This window comes from Eleutherodactylus coqui, chromosome 5, assembly GCF_035609145.1.
Source record: "Eleutherodactylus coqui strain aEleCoq1 chromosome 5, aEleCoq1.hap1, whole genome shotgun sequence".
In the NCBI taxonomy this organism is placed as follows: domain Eukaryota; kingdom Metazoa; phylum Chordata; class Amphibia; order Anura; family Eleutherodactylidae; genus Eleutherodactylus; species Eleutherodactylus coqui.
The window spans coordinates 160,482,853-160,506,250 of NC_089841.1; the positions used below are offsets into that span (position 1 = coordinate 160,482,853).

The following is a 23,398-nucleotide window of genomic DNA, read 5'->3' on the forward strand; positions in this document are numbered from 1 at the left end:
GCCGGCGGCGGGTCCGGGAGGACCAGATCTTCAGCCGGCAGTGGGGAGAAGGCGGGTGAGTATTTTCAGCTGCCCTGCTGGATCCGATCCAGCAGGGCAGCTGAATATATAACTTTTTACACTGTTTTCTTTACTTTTTTTGCGATCGGCGCTATCCATTGGATTGCGCCGATCACAATGCCGGGGGGACTGCCCGCATCCTGGGATGACAGCTCCATGCTGTCGGCTACCTGCGGGCACCGACAGCATGGAGCTGTCACGTCCTCAGGCAAGTGGGCATTAATCCAAAGAGGATGCATAAAACTACGTCCTCTAGGATTAAAGCCCACTTACTGAGGACGTAGTTTCCCGATGGGGCAGTCGTTAAGGGGTTAAATCTGCCCCGCCCGCGGCTCGCCACAGATGCATTCTGACATAGATCAGGGAAAGTGCTACTGATGCTGCTGCTGCTATAGGGAGAGCGTTAGGAGTTATCTTAGGCTTGAAGAACCCCAACGGTCCTTCTTAGGGCCACATCTGACCGTGTGCAGTACTGTTGAGGCTGCTTTTAGCAGTGTTGCCCTTTTCTTTTTTTTTTTTTTCGGTGTCAATTTTTATTCCGTACAAGTGGGCAATGGGGCCTGTAATTTATTCAGTTGTGCCCTGCAATCCAACGGGTGTTCCCTCCATTATGGGCCTAGCCATGTGTCCTGTAAGTAGATTAGGGCCACAATGGGTATGTTTTTGAACTCGGGACAAACGGGGGTATCCATTTTGGGGTGAAAGTCTTCATTCCTATGTACACTGTACAAAAAAACCAGTTTTTAAATTGATGAAATTGCCAAAAAAATGAAAATCGTAATTTTTTCCTTCTGCTTTGCTTAGATTTATTCAAATACTGTGGGTTCAAAATACGCAGTACACCCCTAGATGAACACGTTAAGGGGTCTAGTTTTCAAAATGGGGTCATTTGAGGGGGTTCTTTATCGTTTTGGCCGCTCAATGGCTCTATAAGTGGGCAATGGGGCCTGGAATTTATTCCGTTGTACCCTGAAATCCAACGGGTGCTCCTTCTAATATAGGCCTATCCATGTGTCCTTTAAGTAGATTAGGGCCACAAGGGTTATGGTTCTCAACACGGGACAAACAGGGGTATCCATTTTGGGGTGAAAGTCTTCATCCCTATGTGTGCTGTACAAAAAAACCCCAGTTTTTAAATTGATACAACTGCCAAAAAAATGAAAATTGTAATTTTTTCCTACTGCTTTGCTTAGATTTATTCCAAAATTGTAGTGTAAAAATACACAGTACACCCCTAGATAATTTCGTTAGGGGGTCTAGTAGGCCGGAGATTTGGGACCCAGCCGAGCCGGGCTACAGTGACCGTGACTTAAAGGCGGACGCCTGGAATGCGGTCTGCACTGGGATGTATCCCGATTGGGACTCTGCTACAGCTGCCACCCAAAGTGAAATCCGTAAGTTAACAGTATTGCTTGTAACGCTTTGGTGTTTCTTTCTTCCATGTATTTTGAACTGTACTGCATCTAACCACACTATTTATTTCAGCATTCGGTGGATTCCATACTTTTACATTCTGCTTTTAACCATGTTTTAATATATTGCAGTTAAAGACATCAAGAATCGCTGGAGGTCAGTTCGGGACCACTACAAGAAACACGAGAAAGAGTGTAAAAAAAGCGGCATGTCCCCGTCTCAGAAGAAGTGTCCAAACCAGGAAATACTGCATTTCCTGAGAACAAGTCGAGCATTGCGTCCGTAAGTGCTGTATTTTAGGCGAGCTTTTATAGCTCAGCTTCACTGTTGTTGCATTTTGATGTTCTATGTCTCTAACGATACTCTTGTTTCGTCCACAGATCCAGCGGGAACGTCACGGCCGCCGCTCCCACGGTCGAAACCGCTGCAGCCGACACAGAAGGGCAGGAAGAGGAGTCACGGGATGATGATATCACAGAAGGTACCCCAACCTTGGAAGACAGCCAGCGGAGCACGCCCGATTTGTCCATCACTTCTGTAACACCGGAAGTGGTGGAACAAAACGTGTCGCGTAGCAGCAGTGCTGGCACTAGCAGCAGAGCATGCAGTAGCCGGGAGGTGAGTTCCGAGCGGACGAGCCGCAGCGTTGCCGCTCGTCCGCGTCGGAAGAACAAGGCAGATGCCGCAAATGAGGCGCTGACGTTATTGTGGCGGGTTGACACAGAGGATCAGTGGGATACAATGGGTGCCACCATTGCGTCACGCATTCGTGAACTGAGGCCGGACCGTCAGTGGGCTATTGCGCCCGTTATTTACTATACTTTAGAGCTTTTTGCTTCTGAAAGCCCCATTGCTGATAGCTGTAGCCTTATTTCGGCAATGAAAAAAACAGGCTTTGCAGCACCAGAATCGCAGCGCATGTTGCCTCCACCCCAATCTTTTGCTGACCAACCAGGCAGGGTTCCTAGGACAACGGGATACCCCATGCACTATGTTTCTCAAGACACTGGCTACGGCGACACGGTCTCTGGCGGGTCCCCTTCCCCTTCCCAGCAATCGTTTCTATCAATGATGAGCAGCCCTGTGCATGAGACCTCGCAACACACAACCACGGTACTGTACACGCCGCCAAGCGGATCTCAATCCAGTACAGGAGACGGCTCTTTTATCAATTATACGACACTGCAGTGATAACAGCTGTTGCATGGTGATAACTGCAATGTCTTATACGCAAGCATTGTAAAGTGCAGGATCCGTTGTGATGCTGCCTTTTGTAGCGGTGCATGCAGTTGCCTGCTGTCCCAGAAATCCTAACGGATGCTCAGGTGAAAGATTGGGGTGCAATTTCTTCCATCGCTCACTGCCGGCTACTATCTGCTCTGCTGCTAAATAGGCAAGGCACACACACTCATTCCCGTGAGTGGCATGACCGTGAAATTATTCGCAGGTTGTGCGACTGTACGTGAAGGATTGTGTATGTGCGTCTAGAGTGATTTTTGTCCGCTGCCTCGCTGTCCTCCAAGGTTGGGGTATTTCACTTCTCGGGGTCATTGCCTTTGTTTGTTGTTTTCCTTTTTTTTATTTTCATGTTTGCTCCAGTGTAACGCATGTTACCGGAGTTCAAACATGAAATAAACTCCAAGAAATGCTGATGAGAACAGGGGCAGTCTGTCTGTCTGCCTGTTCCCATCAGCATTTCCCCTTGATGTATATCCGTCAAGTGTGGCGAAAGCCAAATTGGTATTGGATCGCCCGGCGACAGAGAGAAATGTTACACCATTTACCAAAAAAAACAAAACACCACGTGCAAAATGACTGCAACTGTGTGGAGAGCAATGAAACACCAAACCCTGAATTTCGCTATCCAACATTGATGTAAATTAATGTCAGTATTTTAGTGGATAAAAAACGGTCACATACGTCGCTTCCATGTGCTCCTGGGGCGTGGCTAATGTAACGCTCGGTAGTGCTGTGGCGTGAAGCTTGTGAATGTGGTTCCATTGCTTGGGTGAAATGTATTGTGCTACTCATGTTGTTGTAATCGTTAAGTGCTGAAATGCTTCAAAAAGGTTACGTTTAAAAAGCAATACACCTGCCATGTTCATTAGGCTACCTATTAAAAACCAACATAGCCTAACATTTGTTTCAACTTAACAAAGTTCTGGTATTTTGTTCAACGACAAAAAAAGAAGAGTGATATTTTTCATTAAATATAGTAAAATTTATTTGTCCAAACTTTTTTCTAACTATTTTGTAAACTTTAATGACCGATCACAAACTGCATGGACCGCCTTTGGTGGGTCTTGAATAAATGCACTTTTATGCCAATAATGTCTTCTGCATCCTTCTAGGGCTGGGCGCCGGGGGAGGGTCACACTCCAGTTTAGGGCTGCACACCACCAACACAGGAGAACTGCCATGGCATGGTGCCTTCGTGACTAAGGAAATAGTCAGTGAAGTGTTCTCGAACCTGCACTGCGGTAGCAGCCATGCGACCTGCACCCCAGTTGATGACCGTGTCAAAGGCAGGAGCGAGTTCTTCGACATCTACCTCGGGGCGATAGTCCCGGAGGTAGTTGTGAAGAACACAACATGCCTTGACAAGGTCATCAACTGTGGTAGGGTCTACCATTAGGGTAGTCCCTAGAACTCTCCACTGACTAACCATGATCCCGAAGGCACACTCAACCACGCGACGTGCCCGGCTCAGCCGATAATTAAAAATTATTTTCCAGGCATTCAGTCCTCTTCGTGGGTATGGGCGCAACAGGTTTGGCAACAACGGGAAAGCCTCATCCGATACCATCACAAAGGGGACTGGATGTGTGGTTCCCGGGAAAGGTTGTGGGGCTGGGAGCGAAACGCCATCGCGAAGAATTCCCAATCTGTGAAGTTCGCAGCACCCGAGAATCTCCAGTGCTGCCATAGGTGCTGACGTCGATGCAAACAAACAAATTTGCTATGTGCATCAGCCACGGCCATCAGGACAATTGAAAAAAAATTTTTGTAATTATAAAATTTGGAGCCTGAGTGGGCTGGCTGAAGCACACGCACATGTTTGCCGTCGACGGCGCCTATGCAGTTAGGAAATTTGGCAACATCTTGAAAGCCTGCTGCAACACGTTGCCAAGTATCCTCGGTAGGTGAATGCATCACGATGGGCTGCAACTTCTGCCAGATAGCGCTGCATGTGCACCTCACAATTTCGGTGATGGTAGATTTACCAACACGAAATTGGAGATGCAGGGATGCATAGCTCTCTCCTGTGGCCAAGAAGCTGAAAAGAAGCAGAGAAGAGAAACAAAAGTTAGTACACAATGAAGACTTGCATTATGTCAACACTTCAAACAATTATTTAAGTATTCAGATATTAATCTCAACACAACATTTATATGAGAACACCGTATAATTCATGTGAAGGAAATAACATGAGCATTGCAGAGGTAGCCATGGGAGAGGTTACATTGTCACTTTACACGCCACACATGGTTCACAATTCCATTCTCCCCATCTACAACATAGGGGAGAGAGAAAGTTAAAGTGCAAAGATGTTCCTGCCACACTCAGGTACCTAACTAGGGTACGTTGACTGCCGTTGCGCAACAATGGTTGGCCAACTTGGCTGCTATGGTAAGTTCAACAATCTAACTTTTGCCAATGTGTTTCGGAAGTCAACCACCCACAAGATGATGATGCCTGTGTTATGTGGCAGAAGACAGAATACCAAAGACAACGAACTGTTCCACCGCCTTCTCCCAAAACTAGTAGAGGAGAACCGGAAAACGTACAACTGTACATTTTCAGCAACGTCGCCTGCGAATTAAAAAATGGAGTTTGTCTTCCTCTGGATGAAGCCCTTTGTGACGCCACAAAATTAACCTATTTCCAGCTGTTGAAGAACGTGTGTCTTGGCAGCTAGCAGCGCTGTCTCACTCCACGCAGCAAGGGCGTAAGGTGGTTTGAACTAAGACACACGTCCGCTGGGGCAATGGCGGCTATTAACCCTTTCCAATCCATTCTCAGGCCTGCCCCGACATCATCATTTGCCTTCACAGCTGCGATGTGGTGGCAGGCCCAACGGTGCAGTGCAGCAGTGCATCTGCACCCGATCATCAGACACATCGGGTGCAGATGCATTCCTGCACTCATCCTCATCGAAGACCCCCGTAGAGAATGCAGAAAGGGTTTTCAACCATTTCAGCCTTCTCCTTTACACATTACATACCGCTCAATTAGCGCTATGTAATGCATAGAGATTCCGGCAGCCTGGCGATCATGTGTCCGCTGCGATTACCCGACCCACGGCGGTCACATCAAAGCCGAGCCGGGAGCCAGCACTGTGGGAGGACATGCTTACCTGACTTGCTTCTTGCACATTCTCCTTCTGGTCAGGTGCCACCTGACCACTGCGAGCACATCATCGCCGAGCCAGGAGGCAGAAGGAGAATGCGGAAGACGCCAGACAGGTAAGCAGTTCCCTAACCGCACCGTCCTGAACTATGTCAGTTCAGGAGGGTGCAGGGACAAAGGAATTCTTTTCACCCATTCTCCCCAGCACCAATTTATTTTGAACTGGGGAGAATGGGTGAGAAAAAAAAAAAAATTGCTGGAAAGGGTTAACCATTGAAATGCCACTAGCAATTCTGACAGCGGCATTTACATAGCATAAATAGTGTTGAGGGGTCACGCAACCAAACACCCACCCGACCGGTGAGTTCGGGGATGCCGTGCACGTGTTATTATGGCGGTGTTGCTAATGAAAGGGGTGCTCGATAGCCAAGCTGTCCAAAAGCAGTGTGACGTAATGCAATTGCATTACGTCCTACTGCCGGAGCAATCACAGCATCGCATGAAAAAATAAAATGTATTGCACAAAACGTGTAAGAAAAAAAAAAATATATACAGTTGCAAATTACATTACGGATAAAACAACTGGGACAGGATAAGAAAGGTTACTTACCGAAGGGTGATGAGCAGCCTTTCTTCTGCAGTGATCGCCTTCCTCATGTGCGTATCCTGGTACGTAAGATCACGGCGCAACAGCTCCAGAAGGCGGTCAAAGGCCTCCATAGGCAGCCTGCAGAAGGCTACGAACTTCTCCGGATGGCTGCAGAGAGAGAAAGGGAGAGCGGGCTAAACTAAATACAAATTCTTTGCACAATCTCAAACGTATTCACATCACATGATACACTTCACTTACTTTTTTAAATCTTGGTAAAGGCTTGCGAAATGCCCCTTCGTCCCCCTCTCGGTGAGTAGGGGATGCACCCAGTAGCGCCTCCGGCGCCGGGAAGCACGATCAGTCTGTAAAAGAATATTAGCAGGAATTAAAGAACATGGCAGCAATCGCACTCTAGTCCACAATGCATCTATAAAAAGAAACAACAAGAAAACAAAGCACACACTGTCGAAACACTGCTCACCTTTTCGGATTCTTCTCCTTGCATGTACAACATTAGGGCGATGAGTGTGCGGCGGCTGGCGCGCCTCAGCCGAATTCTTGTGGTAGGCTCCATAGCTCAAGAGAAAATGGCCACAAATTCTGCCTCTTCCTACCCTGTGCAGAAATGGGCGTGGACGATGACCTCACAGGAAAGGGTTTTCTTATAATCTGCACCTACTAAAATACGCAGTCAACTCTGCAACTAAAACCGCGCCTCTCCAAAAAAAACCGCTGCGTTTTTTTCCGCAGCAAACGACCTGCGGATTTAACTGCGGTGGAACCGCAGAATAATACGCGATGAAAACCGCGACTACATTTGAGTATTGCATGCGGATTTGCCGCAGATGCGGCAGGGTTGCGGCAAAACCACGACGGTAAAACCGTGGCGTTTACGCGGCAAATCCGCCCTGTGTGAACCCAGCCTTAGTGTTGTAGGAAATCTTTTTTTCACTTACTTATTTTAGTTGCATTATGGTGTTGGTTTTCGTTGGTGTCGGTGGTGGGTCTTTTTTTTATTTATATTTTTATTTTATTCTGTAATTTTTTTTTATTCTTGTAACTATTTTTGTTAACATCTCTTCTCCCGTATGACTGCATATAAGACCTCTGGGGGTTATTCCCAATGCCTTTTTTTTCACACTTCTGCCTTCTGGATTCTACCCTGGGTCCTCAGCTGTGACTGCATTACCTCGCCGTATTTTTACTATCAGCCAGGATAAAGCCCAGGACCAAGCCCTATAAATTTTGCTTGGTTCTTAAGGGGTTGAGAGAATGAAAGTTAGGTTACAGACAGCACTTTTTCAGTAATAGTAGTATTATAGGTAGTGACTTTCTTAAGAGATTTCGGGGCTTCTCCCCTGTTCTTTTCATTTTGACTGTCCCCTTAGCATTGATATTGAACACAGGCATGAGCCTGTAAGTTATTGCACAGACGCCTTTGTGGGGGGTCTGGAACGCAGACCGTAATGCGAATGTTGCCTGTATCCAAATTAAGAGGAAATATTATATAGAGTACTCATAGTTGAGAACCATAATGACCCACTATACACAGACTGTCTAGTAAATCAGAATGAATTCTGTTTATTGTTGTACATTGCTAGTTTATATGCAAGTTGGAAAGAAGGCGTTTCCAATGTTACCTGATGCCTGGTTACAAAGTACTTTTGGCAATTGTAAATCAACAAGCTTTTCTAAACAAAAGGTATCAACAAAACTGTTTGAAGTAGACATGGAAACAGTTACAGTGTGATAATACAGGTTTTGTTAATTACATTTCTTGTTTGGGAAGAACTGTAATCTTCAAAGTTCATCAGCAATTTGCACATCAAAAGAGGGGACATTGTTTCTAGTTTTCACATAGACAAAACTGGTTCAGCCACCTACTCGGAAGTCAGCACAAAGTTGGTAAGTTGGTATTCAGTAAGATAACTGAATAAAATCTAATTAGTCATACATTTAGTATTTTAAAATCAATATTCAAATAAACGCTTGAATATACCTTTTTACATATGATTCTATATCCAAATTCTACTAGCAACTTCCGGAATGTTTTACATATAATACATAACATTATATAACCAAATAACTAATGTCACATTCATTACACTGTTTCCTTATCTTTCTTATGTTAGGTTATTGATTAATATTGATTGACCCCTATCATTCCCCCATTTGGACATCAGAGCCACCATTATCTCCTGGTTCTGTCACCCATAGGTGCCGGGTTCCCAGGTAGGAATGGTGCACTCTATGTCCATCAAGATATGAAGACATAATATCAAATATTGCAAGTCAATCAAGTTTACAATACAGTAATCTTTAGATTTATCAACATCAATATCGTCATCGTCATATTAGACACTTAAAGGGGTGTATTTTTGGGTATGTCTCGAAGAGTCTCTACAGGAGTGGGGACACATAATAGACAAGTCCGCAAAATGTCCTCTCCACTCCTGAGGTTGGGCATACACGTGTGGGAAATATTTGCCCATCCAGTCCATCGCTTCTCAATGTGGATCGTTCGTAGTGGTGTTTCCCAATAAGAAGACAGTCCAATAAGACAAATGCAAAAGTCAAAATCAAAATGTCCATTACCTCCCCCACCCAAACAACGCCGGGATCCCACCCATCACTTTTCCTCTGGCTCGGGAACTTTCTTGCAGTGGGAGGCATGTATCCACTTTTACAGAAGTAGGCGTTGACAACAGAACTTGGTATGGTCGTCAAACCTTGGGTCCAAGGCCTTTACTACGTGTCTTTTTGCGACCACCCAATCTCCAGGTGGCAAGAAATGAGTCCCCTCTAGGTTGTCAGGGTCTGGAATTGGGGAAAACACTAGATCGGGTGTTATTTTCAGTTTACGACATAGTTCTTGTACATATTCAATAACCTTATCACACCCCCCGCTGTAGGGCCTGTGGATGGTACAGGCCTAATCTTGGCATAGAGCCAAACAACACTTCTTTTAACTTAAGCATATAATTTTAGTTCTTTCAACTTTGTTACACTCTGCTGGTGGTATGGAGTGTAAAACGCTTGTTCCACCCCAAGGCTGACATCACCTCTCGCATCACTTAACCTGTAAATTGTGTACCTCTGTCACTCTCAATTGTCTCTAGTACCCCAAATCTACATACAAGTTCTGACACAAGTTTAGCCACTGTACATTGTGCGGTGGCTTTGAACAGGTCCACGCACACAAGGACGTACTCATACCTGCCTGATTTGGGAAGCTGGATGTAATCGATTTGTAATCTCTGAATAGGATACAGTGGTCACTTCACATGCCTTCACATATGCCTTTGCCAACCTGTCCAACCCTGGAGCATACCATACCTTGTCCATAACAGAAACCATGGCATTCCGAGAGGCATGCACTTTCCCGTGAGCTAGGGCGGCGAGGTGGGGGTAGGCAGCCGCTGGTACATCATCTACGTCCCGTAGGACGCCAAATCCCAAATCAACAAGAGTGGTGGAACCAAGATCCAACTTACAGCACAAGGGGTCTTGCGTCCTGTCCTAGGAGAGCTGCAGCCTTGGCTGCCCTATCCCCTTGTTCTCTGGTGACTGCCCCTGCGTGTGTGCTTTAACCTTTATTATGGCCACCTGTCCTGGCAACATGATAGCTTAATGGGCTTGCCTTGTGCCGTGAGAAAGCTCCTGGACCGCCAAATGGGTCCATAATCGTGTGCAGTACCAAAGACGAGCCTGGAATCAGTGTAGATATTAGCAGTGGTACCTTTTTCAATCGTACAGGCCTCAGTTCCTGCGCTGACATGTATGGCGGCAGTGGTTTTTGTACAAGTATCTCATTCAGTGTGACTACTTCAAAACCTGTTACAAACCTTCCTTCGTCATTCAGGTATCTAGATCCATCCACAAACATTTCAAGGTGGGGGTTTAGGAGGGGTTTGTCAGTGACATGTGCGAACCCAGCTGTCACAATCATGCTGGTGTTCTGCGTCAAAGGCCTCCTCTTCATCATCAGTCAGAGAATTTGCAAAAAGCTGGTCCTCTGTACTTACTCCCCCATTTGAATCAGTGTCACCTAATGGCAATAAGGTGGCCGGATTCAAAGTGGTGCAACGTTGAAAGGAGACATTGGATGAAGAGTGTAAATGCAAGTTCCATTTTGATCCGTCTAGCAAGAGACAGATGTCTACGGCTTACCTGTGTCAGGATACCATGTATGTCATGTGGGGTGTAGATCACCATGGTGTGATCTAAGAAGTTTCTTTTTGCTGGCTTTGCAGCCATTCTACTCTGATGGAGGAAACACAAAAGGCTTAGTGATGCATTGAGGTAACTATTTGTGTCAGCAGTACATAAAAGAAAATTAAAAACAAATCATCAACATATTACAAGAGGGCGGTGCCCTCGCGAATTGGCCAGGCGTCTAATACCAGCTTCATGCATCTGGTGAACTGGTATTGGGCTATTCTGTGCCCCTTGTGGCAGCACTATCCAACAGTACTGCTTTCCTCTGAAATTAAATACAAACAAATACAGACAGTCTATCGAGGTCCGTCTGACTGGTAGCCCAAAGGCTCGAAGGAACGACACTAAGAACTTGTTTCTCTGCGTGCGTAAGAGTGAAGACAGGGAGAGGTGTCGCTAGGTCTGCTGCCATCCGACCGAAGGTCGGGTGACTTTCAGACCTGGGGTGTATACGAGCCTCACCGGACGAGTGAAGTTCGATACAAGATCCCAAGGATCCCATCATTTCGGTTCCCAATATGCTTTCAGGACTTTCCAGCACAAGGAAGCGCATGAGGCATCGTGACCCTTTAAACATTACCTCTAGCGGTTCAGTTTCTGCCAGCTGAATTGGCATTCCTGAAACCCCTTGCACCAATTACTGCTAGACAATCAGGCTGGTATTCTATTTAAAATAGATCAGAATCTTGTAGCAAAAAAAAAATTAAAAATTTAGAAATTGCTGACCTGCAATACCTGGATCAATTATGTCAGATGTCCAGTTCCTTGGGCTAAGCAATGACTCAGGAATTGGAGTTTGTCTTGGAGGTGACTTACTATTTGTCAGGACCTGCGGAAAGCTGAGTTTCTGCAGTAGCTATCAAGACAAATGCATGAGCCGGATCTACCAAGAGAGCAGTTAGTTTACAAAACCTCCTCTGAACTGTCATTTGAGGTCTCAACCCGTATCGATCCATCCAATGAAAATTTGATGGATGCAGATAAGGCTTGTAAGATATCAATACAAATAACAGAGACATGAATTACAACAAGGCAGAATAATCCACAAACATCTATCCACATTGAAATATGATATTCCTTAAGCAAATTCATTATTAATCTGATCCTGCCTGCAATGTCTCATCAAATTTGAGAAGGGAAAAAAAAACTTCCTAACTGCCCAAGCTCCTCACCCCCTCCTTTGTAGACAAAAGAAGGATGAAACATTACCTACTTTTACATTATCTAGCTCCACCCCTTCGATGCTGGTCATCTGCATGTCTCTCCTACAGAACATTCTCTCAGAGACAATGCAGTACTAACAGCATTTAGCAGTGATATAGACGTCCAACCAATCACAGAACTGACATTTACACAAAAAGCAAAAAAAAAAATATATATATATATCTTAAAATCCCTATGTTCTCTATTTTTAAGACCGTGTAATTCACATAATTCATTACAAGTTTCTTATTTCATCAGCGTCTGTCTTCCTTTCTATGACACTGAATTTTATCTCTATGAAACAGAACAATAGCTAAGATATTAATAAGCAACTAAAACATTCAGACTTTAAACAGCATTAATTATTAGTAATTACAAGACGTTTACTTCTCTCCTAGGCTGGTCTGTGTTGAGGGTGGAAGACCTCTTCCTATTGTTCTTCCCTCCCATCTCCTTACATCACCTAGCTCCACCCCCTGTGGTCTGGCTCAGTGTTTGGTCTTTCTTGCCTCATTTAGTTTCTAGCCACCGGACAGTATACACCATATAACACAATCTAACTCTCATACGGGCCCTTCATTAATACACACACATAAAGACAAAAACATTTGCATGTCAGTTACTACTTTTTAAGTGTCAGTACTTCCTCACTTGTCTAAAAGTGTCGGTACTTCCCAACCCTGCTTATTTCCCTCGTCTCTACTACTTCTCTTATGTTTATTTTTATCCCAATCTGTGCCACAATAGTCTTTCACATAATTTTAGATTATAGTTTTCACTGCCTTCCCTGTTTTACATCTGCTTCTATATCACCCTCCGCTCCCTGCATCTCTTTCTTGTCCTCATGCTTCCACTCACTAGCCTAGGATCTAGTGAGCATAGGCATAACCGGTTTGCACCGAGGAGCTCCGCAAGCAGGGCAGCTCTCTCTCCAATCCGGGTTCTGTTGTCCACAATGCCAGCAGGTCCATCCCTCCAGTCCAATGTTTGACCTTGGAGTGGATGACTTGGCATAGGGTGGGGGGGAGGAGACGGTTGGAATTGAGATGAAGGAGGGGGTGAAGGTTGAAGAGGGAACTGACCCCACAATGAGAGAACATTATATACCTGTGCTTTGAATTCTTTTCTCATTTCATTTTTAGCTATTGAACAGTATATATATAATACAACATACTTCCTGTGTAGCCAAATATAACCAATTCTTAATTCACATTTCTTTGCAAAGACAAGTAGGTCTTCTAAAGCCCAGTACTCCCCACCCTTTGAAATGTATATTATCTTCTATAGAACACAGAAACTTCTCCAGACAAATAGCTGTATAACTGGTTCCACTGCCTGTAAACATCTTCTAAACTGCAAATTCACACTCACTAAGGGGTTTTTTTTTTTTTTTTTTTTTTTTTATTCCTATACGGACTGATAATATGTGAAGTAGAAATTGGGATTGTATTTACTGTACACCAGACTTCCAATAATGAGCGAATTATGTATAGATAAGAAAAACTCTTAGTACCGCGGTTTTTACACAATTCGCTCAGAATAGGCTACCCAATGACAAACATAATACAACTTATGCCCATTTCCACCCACATACTTATATTCACCACTCCAGATAGCAACTATTATTACCATGCATTGTTAAACCTTCTACCTTTCCTTAACTCATTGACTTGCTTTTTTTTTTTTTTTCTTTTAACAAGTTATACTACACTTTCTTTGTTCCCTATTAACCTGCACAGTCTGCTTACACCATTCCTTACTACAGAGACAATACAACCCCCCATAGCTCATACCTTCTTTACACTCAGGAAAAAAAAACAAAAAAAACACCCAGTATATATATACTTCATTGTTCTTTTGAACCCCCACAGATGTGAGTGGGGTATAACTTTCTTACACTTAGAAATTAGACATTACAAGAACACTAAGACGTACAACAAAGATTAGTTTACATAACAACAAGACTTACAAGACAAACAATAGTGGTTATTTGTCACATAATTGTCCACAGATTTTGCATGAACTTACTTTATGTCCCAGAGGGACACAAACTATAAGAGGATTCCCTTTCTCTGATAACCCCTTACTGCCGTATCTATACTTGCCTTAATCCATCTGTCTAACATATTTTTATACAACCTTTTGACTATCTCTGAATCTTTTCCCCAAACGTGCTGGTCTAAGACTCCCAAAATTCTAAACACCTTACTACATTCTTCTTCCCACAGCTAACGTGCCTTCTTTGTCTTTTACTATTTCTCTAGCTGATTTCCATATAGGCATACTACTTGCCCTGTACGTTTCCCATATTGTCTGTTCCTTTATCTAAACCGGCGTCTCTGATATCTTTCATATGCTTTTTCCCGTACTGTTACCAGAACTCATAGTTAAAGGTTCCCGTTTTTCTAAGTCCTATCTTTCTATATTTTATACACTTGTCTGCAATCGTCTCCCCCTTCCCTTTCTCACACAGCTTATGGCACACAGAACCTTATTTGTCACACAGGCTTCTATTTGTCACACAGGCTTCTATTTGTCACACAGGTTTCTATTTGTCACACAGGTTTCTATTTGTCACACAGGCTTCTATAGGTCACACAGGCTTCTATAGGTCACACAGGCTTCTATTTCACACAGTACACTAAGGACCCCTGGTCCTGGAATAATTTTACGGACTCCTTAAGGGGGGGGTTTAGGGGAGACCAGACCTCTCTTCTAAGGGAACTTCTGGTGATATTATAACAGACTCAGTAAAAGCAAATTATGGCTAACACGACACAGACTATCAACGTACAGATTTCAACAATTACTACAGGCAACATGGCAATATACACACAAGGGTTCTTCCGTCTAGCACGGTCACTAAGAACACCGTAAATAACAGGCAGAAGCGTCCTATATAACATACAGCAAGTCACCCCCTGTCGACACGAGGACTGAATGAAGTCAGGAGAGCCCAGAGCTTGAGTGGCAAGTCAAGAGCTTACCGTATACCGGTGTTTTGTAGATCTGGGGTCCCGTGGCCTCTCGTCTGGCTGGTCGGCAGGTAGTGTAGTCAGGTATCGGCTGCAGGTAAGGAGTTAGCTTCTGCGCCACTTGTCGGGCGCCAAATAAACTGTGGGGGGTCTGGAACGCAGACCGTAATGCGAATGTTGCCTGTATCCAAATTAAGAGGAAATATTATATAGAGTACTCATAGTTGAGAACCATAATGACCCACTATACACAGACTGTCTAGTAAATCAGAATGAATTCTGTTTATTGTTGTACATTGCTAGTTTATATGCAAGTTGGAAAGAAGGCGTTTCCAATGTTACCTGATGCCTGGTTACAAAGTACTTTTGGCAATTGTAAATCAACAAGCTTTTCTAAACAAAAGGTATCAACAAAACTGTTTGAAGTAGACATGGAAACAGTTACAGTGTGATAATACAGGTTTTGTTAATTACATTTCTTGTTTGGGAAGAACTGTAATCTTCAAAGTTCATCAGCAATTTGCACATCAAAAGAGGGGACATTGTTTCTAGTTTTCACATAGACAAAACTGGTTCAGCCACCTACTCGGAAGTCAGCACAAAGTTGGTAAGTTGGTATTCAGTAAGATAACTGAATAAAATCTAATTAGTCATACATTTAGTATTTTAAAATCAATATTCAAATAAACGCTTGAATATACCTTTTTACATATGATTCTATATCCAAATTCTACTAGCAACTTCCGGAATGTTTTACATATAATACATAACATTATATAACCAAATAACTAATGTCACATTCATTACACTGTTTCCTTATCTTTCTTATGTTAGGTTATTGATTAATATTGATTGACCCCTATCACCTTTGAATGTATTTATCTGGAGATATTTTATATGGTACGAGTAAGTGACATGCAAGTTCTAAACACACTCCATGCCAAATCTGTGTGTGGAAATCAGCATGTGAATATGCGCATTCAAAAGTGTTAAATCCATGTGCAGAATTATGGCACAGTGAAGTGAAATTCCGTGATAGAAATATATGAGCCTCATGTGGCGCAGAGTGTAAGCTCTCGCTCATGACCTGAAGGTTGCAAGCTCAATCCCTGCTTGGTTCAGGTAGCCAGCTCAAGGTCAACTCAGCCTTCCATCCTTCTGAGGTCGGTAAAATGAGTACCCAGCTTGGTGGGGGGTAATAAAAAATTACCTGAAAGCACTGCGGAATAAGTTGGCGCTATACAAATAACAAGATTTAGTTATTTTTTAATATGGTTTGGCCCTGGATTTCTGCTGTAAATCTTCAGGTAGAATCCGCACTGAAAAACTCAACATGAATTTTGCTGTGTGAACATGCACTAAAGGTGTCTTTGATAGTGTTCAGTTGTTTAACAAGGTTTTTAATTACTCAACATTGATGCGCACCATGTTCGCAATGCGCCAATCCAATGGTACAACCCTGGTCTTGATAGTGTCCATAAATATAAGAAATAGTGGTCTAGCTATCACATCACTTAGTTCCCTTAGAACCCTTGGGTGTATTCCATCTGGACCCGGTGATTTATTGATTTTAATCCTCTTTAACCGGCCTGTTGGGGGTTGTTCCCGTTTGCTATGTCGAAGGGATTTCTCCTCACCCAGACCAGTAAGCCTGGGTTCACACAGGGCGGATTTACCACGGAGTAGCTGCGGTTTGCCGTTGCATATCCGCACTGCGGCCAAACTGTGCGTTTGCAGTGCAATGCAGTGCAAATGTGTTTGGGCAAAAAGCTGTTCTCACGGGGCGGATTTTTTTCCGCACAGCCGCAGTGCGGAAAAGCAAGTGTGGCACGTTTTTTCAAGACGCCTCATGTCCATTCTTTCGACTTTTCTGCAGCGCTTTTTTTTCCATGGACCTCTATGGACGCAGCTAAAATCGCTATAAAGTCCGCAGTTGCTTTTGTTGCTGCGGTCTTTGATAGGCGATCCGCAGCAGATTGTTTGTCAGAAAAAGTGAGCCAATAAAGTTTAGAAAACAGGAAATGCTACTGCGGCCATTTTAAGTACAGAGGAAGAAGGAGAGTGGCGCCATTTTCAGGGGGACAGTGGCGTGGTAAGCAGCAGAGACCCGGAGCTCCTAACCACCACCACCTGCAGCACCACCACTGGCAGCACCAGTGGCGGAATCACCAGCGGCGGCACAACCACAGCCCACACCACCGGCAGCACTACCGGCGGCACCACCACTGACACCACTGGCAGCACCACCGCCAGAACCAGAGCCCACACCACTGGCAGTACTACCCCTGACACCACCGGCGACATCATCGCCGACACCACCGACAGCAGCACCGGCAGCAGCACCGGCAGCACCACCAGCGACACCATCGGCAGCAGCATCGGCAGCACTACCGGCGGCACCACTGACAGCAGCACCACCGGCAGCACCACCGCTGACGCCACCAGCAGCACCACCGACAGGACCACCACCACCATCATCTCCCCGGCTGAAAAAGGCAAATGATCAACATGCCATGTGTTTGCCCCCTTCTGTCTCCCCTGATGCATGGTAGTTTGCAGGCCTCATTGTGGTGCATGTGATGTGTCTGCAGGCCTCCCCCTCCCTACTGCATGGTGTGCTTGTGTATGGTTGTTTTTTTTTTTTGCATTTTTTCCCATTTTGCAATGCTCCCCCTGCTGCATGGTTTGGTTTTGCAGGGGCGCAGCCGTTTTTTTTTTTTTTTCATTTTTCCACTTTGCAATGCTCCCCCTGCTGCATGGTATTGTTTTGCATGGGCAGGCGCGGCTCTTTTTTTTTTTTTTTTTGCGTTTTTCCATTTTGCAATGCTTCCCGCTGGTGCATGTTGTGGTTTTGCAATGGCGCGGCCGTTTGTTTTTTGCCTTTTTCCATTTTGCAATGCTCTTTCCTGGCCCTGGTGTGCTGTTGCATGGGCGCGGCCGAAGTTTTTTGGAGTTGCTTTTTGGGTACATGAGGTCATGTCACCGTGTGCATGTTGTGTCTTATCCCTATGGTGGCCTGATTAATAATATTTCCATATTTTCTCCCCCCTCTCCAATATCCCCAGGCCGCAAGAGAATTGGAGGCAGGCAGCAATAGCATACAGTCGTTGCAACCAAGACTGGCACTTCATTTTTTTTAAAAATAAAAAAGCATCAGATCTACTCCGTGCAATGGCGTGGTATCAGTGGATGGGGATAAACGTTTCGCGCATGATAATGTTGGTGAGATTATCAGCATCAGCCACTGTACATTTTACTTGCACAAATTACTGAATGTTATAGCATGTTCTTTTCTCTATTTCTGGTAGGTTGAAAGCAAGCCCCAAATCCGGGATCCCGCAGATGAAGGGTATAGTGACCGGGATGTGAAGGCGGGTGCCTGGCTGGCCATATGCTCTGGAATGTACCCGGATTGGGATAATGCCACTGCTGGCGTTCAAAGTGAGATATGTAAGTAGACTGTGATATGTGCCAGTTTTCCTGTGTCATTTGCTCATGTAGCAATGATGTGCTTGCTTTAAATTCATTCTTTATTGCAGCAAAAGATGTGATAAATAGTTGTCGGTCTTGTATTTTAACTCCATTCTTTATTGCAGTGAAAGATGTGAAAATTTGTTGGTGGTCTGTCCGCGACAGAAAAGGACTTGGAGAAGAGTGGCGCTTCCCCATAAAAAAAAAAATGTGCCCATTATGATGAATTGACGTCTCTGCGGACAAGTAGAGAATTGCACCCGTAAGGTCAATTCCGAATTTACTTGCTTCTTTGGTGCCTTGACTTGTGTTAATTGTTTTTGTTACTATATCTAAATTTTTCCTCCTTTTCCTTGAACAGATCCAGCGGGAATGTTCAGCCATCGCAAGTCTCACAGGAGGATGCTGAAGTTTGTGAAGGTACCCCAACCTTGGACCACAGCCAGCAGAGCACGCCAGATTTGGACGCCTCTTCTGTTACCCCAGAAGTGGTGGATCAAATCGCATGTCGTAGCAGAGCAGGGAGTCATTGGGAGGTCAGTTCCGAGCGGTTAGGGCGTAGCGCTTCAGCTATTTTTAGGCTAGGTTATTTTTCCGCTTCGCGGCGGAAAAATAACCAACCAGATGCAGCCCAAGAAGCGCTCACTATGTTGCGCCGCGCCGACACTGAGGATCAGTGGTATATGATGTGTGCGGCAGTGGCGGCCCGCATTCGCAAGCTAATTTTAGGGCGTCAGTGGGCAATTGCACCTGTCATTTATGCAGTTCTGGAGGTCTTTGCATCACCCAGGCCTATTGCAGACTGCTGTGATATTATTAAGGCCATAAAAACATCGGCCTTTGCGGTAGAGCCGGCCCCACGAATGTTGTCTCCACCCCAATCTTACCATGACCATCAATAAAGGGTTTCTAGGACACCTGGCTATGCCACGCAGTATGTCTCTGCCGATACTGGCTACACCGATACCATGACAGGCAGTTCCACTTCACAATCCTCCTTTTTGTCACTGATGAACAGCCCTTTGCCGCAAAGAACGCAACCAACTTCCTCTGTCTTGTACTCACCACCACCCAGTTCTCAATCCGAAAGTGGAGAAGGGTTGTTCAAGAGTTACACGACATTGCAGTGATCCAAAAGCAAAATGCGGATCACTGCAATGTCGTGTACTCAATCACTGTGGACAACATCTTTGTAAATGCTGCCGACTTCTGGGACACTGCATGGGATAGCTGTGTGTCCCAGAAATCTGCATTGATGGTCAAAAAGGGCTGTGCTGATTGGCTGAGGGATCAGCCAATCACAGACAGCGCTCAGCTATTCATTGATGTGCAGGAAGAAAAAACTGAGCGATATCACAGATTTTTTTCTCTGCGATGCGAGGCTGGAGTAAAAAATTACAAATGAGTATGAAACCATTGAAAATCATCTCTCTCGCATTGTAGGTAAAAACATCGCTAGTGGGTAAAAGCCCTTAATAGAGCCTTCATTCTGCAAAATAGCAGGGGGTACCAGGAATTGGATCTCCACTGGTTAAAAAATTATGGTCTATTCTTAGAGGGGTTTTCCAATGCCAAAATCATTGGTGGCATTGGGGGGACGATATATATGGAAAAAAAGCAAAATGTGCTCACCTCTCAGCTGCTGTGCTGCTCCCCTGCTGCGCTTTGGTCTTCTGTTAACTTTGGCTGCATTAAGGCCCTTTTACACGCAACAATTATCACTGAAAATTCATTAAACGGCCAAAAATGTGCGATACTCGTTACGTGTAAACGCAGGCAGTCATGCACTATTCGTTCACTTGTCATTAGTTGCGAGTTTTTAGCCGGCATAAAAACATTGTTCAGCTGCTGAAAAGACGTTTCATTTGAATGGAATTCGTCCAGTCTTTTGAGCAGCTAAATTATGTTGTTTTTTTGCCTTGCATACACAAAGAGTACCTTGTTTACTCATGTTGGGAGAAGACAATGGAATCTGCTGGCCAGATAATCCCTTGCATAAACACACGCCCACCTCAGCAAGCAACTTGTACTGAGTTTACTTTAGCTAATGAGGGAAATAAAGATGATTAGGGCCTGTTTCACACGAGCTACAAAATCTCGCTACAAAATCATCACTCCAAAATGCATGTATGTGAAGCCCATGGTTTCCAATCGGTTCCCTCAGGCTACAAAACATCTCTCATGTGAAAGAACCCGTGGGCTTTACATATATGCATTTTGTAGCGTCTGTGAAACAGGCCTGAAAGCCATTATCTGTACTTGTAATTTTATGCAAAAATGTCAGTTTGTTCAGTCGGACGTTTTAGCGATAATCGTTGCTTGTAAAAGGACCTTAAGTTACGTGGTTGTTTACCTGACAAAGATGTCATCAGTGATGTCCTCTAAACCTGCCGGCAGTTTTTACATTAGAAGCCTACATGACAAGTGTATACTATATCACCAGGGCAAAAGACCCGATTCAGTGTTCTGGTGCCACAATGATTGTATTACTTTTATATAGTTTTGAGCATGCGGGTTCCAAGAATATTTTTAAAAAAGTTACGTTGGACAATCCCTTTAAATATTCCAGACACAGCAAGCCCCTTAAATCCATGTTTTTTTTAAAGAAAAGATAAGGCAGCATTAACACTGCATTATCTCTGTACATTAAACATATAAGTTAAAGTATAGATCACAAAAGTGTAAAAACGTATGCAAAGGTATTCCTTATTTGCAGTTTACATTTTCCTTAAAGTATCCTTTGAAAGCTATATGTTTGTATATGTTTGCTTACATTTTGTAAAAAAAGTGTACTTTTTATGAAGAAGATGAGACTCTTGGAAATGTAAAGTTGTTTGTCCAGTTTGTTGCTCTTCCTCTATTTATTAGAGTGTGCTCACATGTGACCGATTTCCTGTGGATTTTGTTACCCTGCGCACAATGCTGGGAAAAGAAGACAGCTCACCCCAATTAGGCATTTTATCGCCATTCCAAGCATCTCTTACGATCGTTGATTGCCATCACACTTGGTGTGAATGACTTTAAAAATGCCAAATATAAGTTTCATACGGGGAATATATATATATATATATATGCATACACTCGTGTGAAGGAGGCCTCAGGGCTTAAACACATGGGCAGGTTTTTGTCCTGCTATGCAGACGTGAAAATCATAGGACAACACGGGAGCAAACAAAACCATTGATCTCAATAGTTTCATTTCACTATTGGGATTCTGGTGCGTTAATACTATGCATGACAAAAGATGGGACTTTCCCAAAACCCTGGGTCATGCGCTAATACGCTCCATAGAGGCAAGCATATTAGCGCATGCGCCCATCTGTTTATGCCCTCAGTTTGAATTCAATTGAAATGGTGAAATGAGATCCACAACATAATCCGCAGTAAATCCGTAATGTGTGAACACACTCTTAGCCGTACGTTTTATAGAGGTGAAGCATTTTGTGCGGTACAGCATACTGCACAATACAACAGGATACAGGAGAACATAGTAAAAAAAAGCGTATATGATCGTGTACTTTTTTTACGGGACACAATAACATAGTCAACTATGCTAGGCTGGGTTCACAAAGGACTGATTTGTCGCAGTTTTGATGCAGAAGAACTGCTTCTGCAGCAAAACCGCTTCAAAGGTTAATTTGGGCATGCGGATTTTGCTGCGAATTTTCGTGCGGAAAAATCCGCAGGCATTTTTTTCTGCAGCGGTTTTTTACTTTTGTCGCGTATTTGTCGCGTATTTGGTGCGGTTTTGGCTGCATCCATAGAGGTCTATGGACAAAAAGCGCTGCGGACAAGAACAAACAATGGACATGCTGCATCTTTGAAAACCGCGACGCAGTTGCATATCCGCACTGTGGCTGTGCGGAAAAAATCCGTCCTGTGAGAACAGCTTTTTGGCAAATCTCATTTGTGCTGCATTGCACTGCAAACGCAGCGGTTTTGCCGCAGTGCGGATATGCAACGGCAATCCGCGGCAAAACCGCGGCAAATCCGCCCTGTGTGAACCCAGGCCTACTGTGTATTGCAAAATAAACGAACTGAAGCACAAACCTGTGAAACATAAACAAACATATCATACATTTGTCTACGTTTTTCCTATATAACTATGTATATGTCAAAGTATACGTTTTTATACTTTTAACAGCAGAAAAACAAATACGTGTAGCGTACGCAGGTGATGCAATATGAGCGCTGCCGTCTCCAGTATCTTTGTGTTTTCTTCTGCTATACTTCAGCAGAGGCAGTACTGTATTTCCTAATCTTCTGATCCCTCTATTACTGGTAATGCAGTAGGCTTACAGATGTCTCTGTCCTTCCTTAGGGGAACATTATATCCACTGAATCTCTACATAAAAGCAGTGAGAAACCAGTTTTTTACAATGGGAGCAGGGAACATTATTTCATGATGAAATGACACATCTGCTGACATTATTGTATCACTTCTCTACAGACATGCATCACTGTGCTTGCCACCGCTCCACACAGCACAGTAGTAATGTGCCTCATCCTCTGTCAGAACCCCCTTAATGGTTAAATAGGCAGTGTTTTTTGAGTTGTCTTTGGACCCAGAAAACCGATCAGGGACTCCTGTTCCTTGGTGTTTGCTACTGTCGCTATTATACCACAGAAGATACCGAGGAGTATTCCCTTCCTTCTGCTGATACCAGTGCACACTGGAGCCACTTATGCTGCCACTACCTGTACAGGACATTTTCACTGTACCCCCAGGGGACACGGATTCAGAGGGTGACTGTGTCAGCGTGACCTGGGCAGCACAATCTGAAATACAGGAACAAATGTCAGATAACACAGAATAAAGCAAATGTCAGTAATGAGTAAAAAGTTCTGTTCCCGTCAGATCTCATCTTACATGTGCTAATAGAGACAAGAGTGAAGAATAAGGCGGCCCAGGACATGTTTCTTGTGAGCTCAGCCAGAGATCTCTTCTGTATACAGCTCTGTTCCTGTTATATAGTATATATATGTAAATGTGATGCCATCTGATAGGATGCTGCATACTGCAGCCGGGTATAACTCCACCCCCAGTCCCATCCATACAGCTTTATACATGCAGTCTTCTCAAACTCCAAGTGGAATGCAAAATTATCCATAGTTA

General features: G+C 44.2%; 1 protein-coding gene and 1 gene segment (V, D, J or C); both read right to left on the bottom strand.

The window, feature by feature from the left end:
- LOC136627977 (Ig lambda-1 chain V regions MOPC 104E/RPC20/J558/S104-like) overlaps nt 1–23,398 on the bottom strand; it is an 884,291-nt gene that overhangs the window by 215,168 nt on the left and 645,725 nt on the right.
- Nucleotides 3,673–7,207, bottom strand: LOC136626979 (uncharacterized). Its single transcript, XM_066601934.1, has 4 exons — nt 6,897–7,207; nt 6,674–6,777; nt 6,434–6,580; nt 3,673–4,750 (listed from the first exon to the last, which is right to left on the bottom strand). Exons 1-4 carry the CDS (start codon nt 6,987–6,989, stop codon nt 4,279–4,281), a joined length of 816 nt encoding a protein of 271 aa, XP_066458031.1. The 5' UTR covers nt 6,990–7,207; the 3' UTR covers nt 3,673–4,278.

Excerpts from the sequence above, each read along its gene's own strand:
- LOC136626979 (XM_066601934.1), bottom strand. The coding sequence starts at position 6,989 with ATGGAGCCTACCACAAGAATTCGGCTGAGGCGCGCCAGCCGCCGCACA. Across the intron at positions 6,778-6,896 it reads AAGGAGAAGAATCCGAAAAG|ACTGATCGTGCTTCCCGGCG; the intron begins GTGAGCAGTGTT and ends ATTCTTTTACAG. Across the intron at positions 6,581-6,673 it reads CTTTACCAAGATTTAAAAAA|CCATCCGGAGAAGTTCGTAG; the intron begins GTAAGTGAAGTG and ends CTCTCTCTGCAG.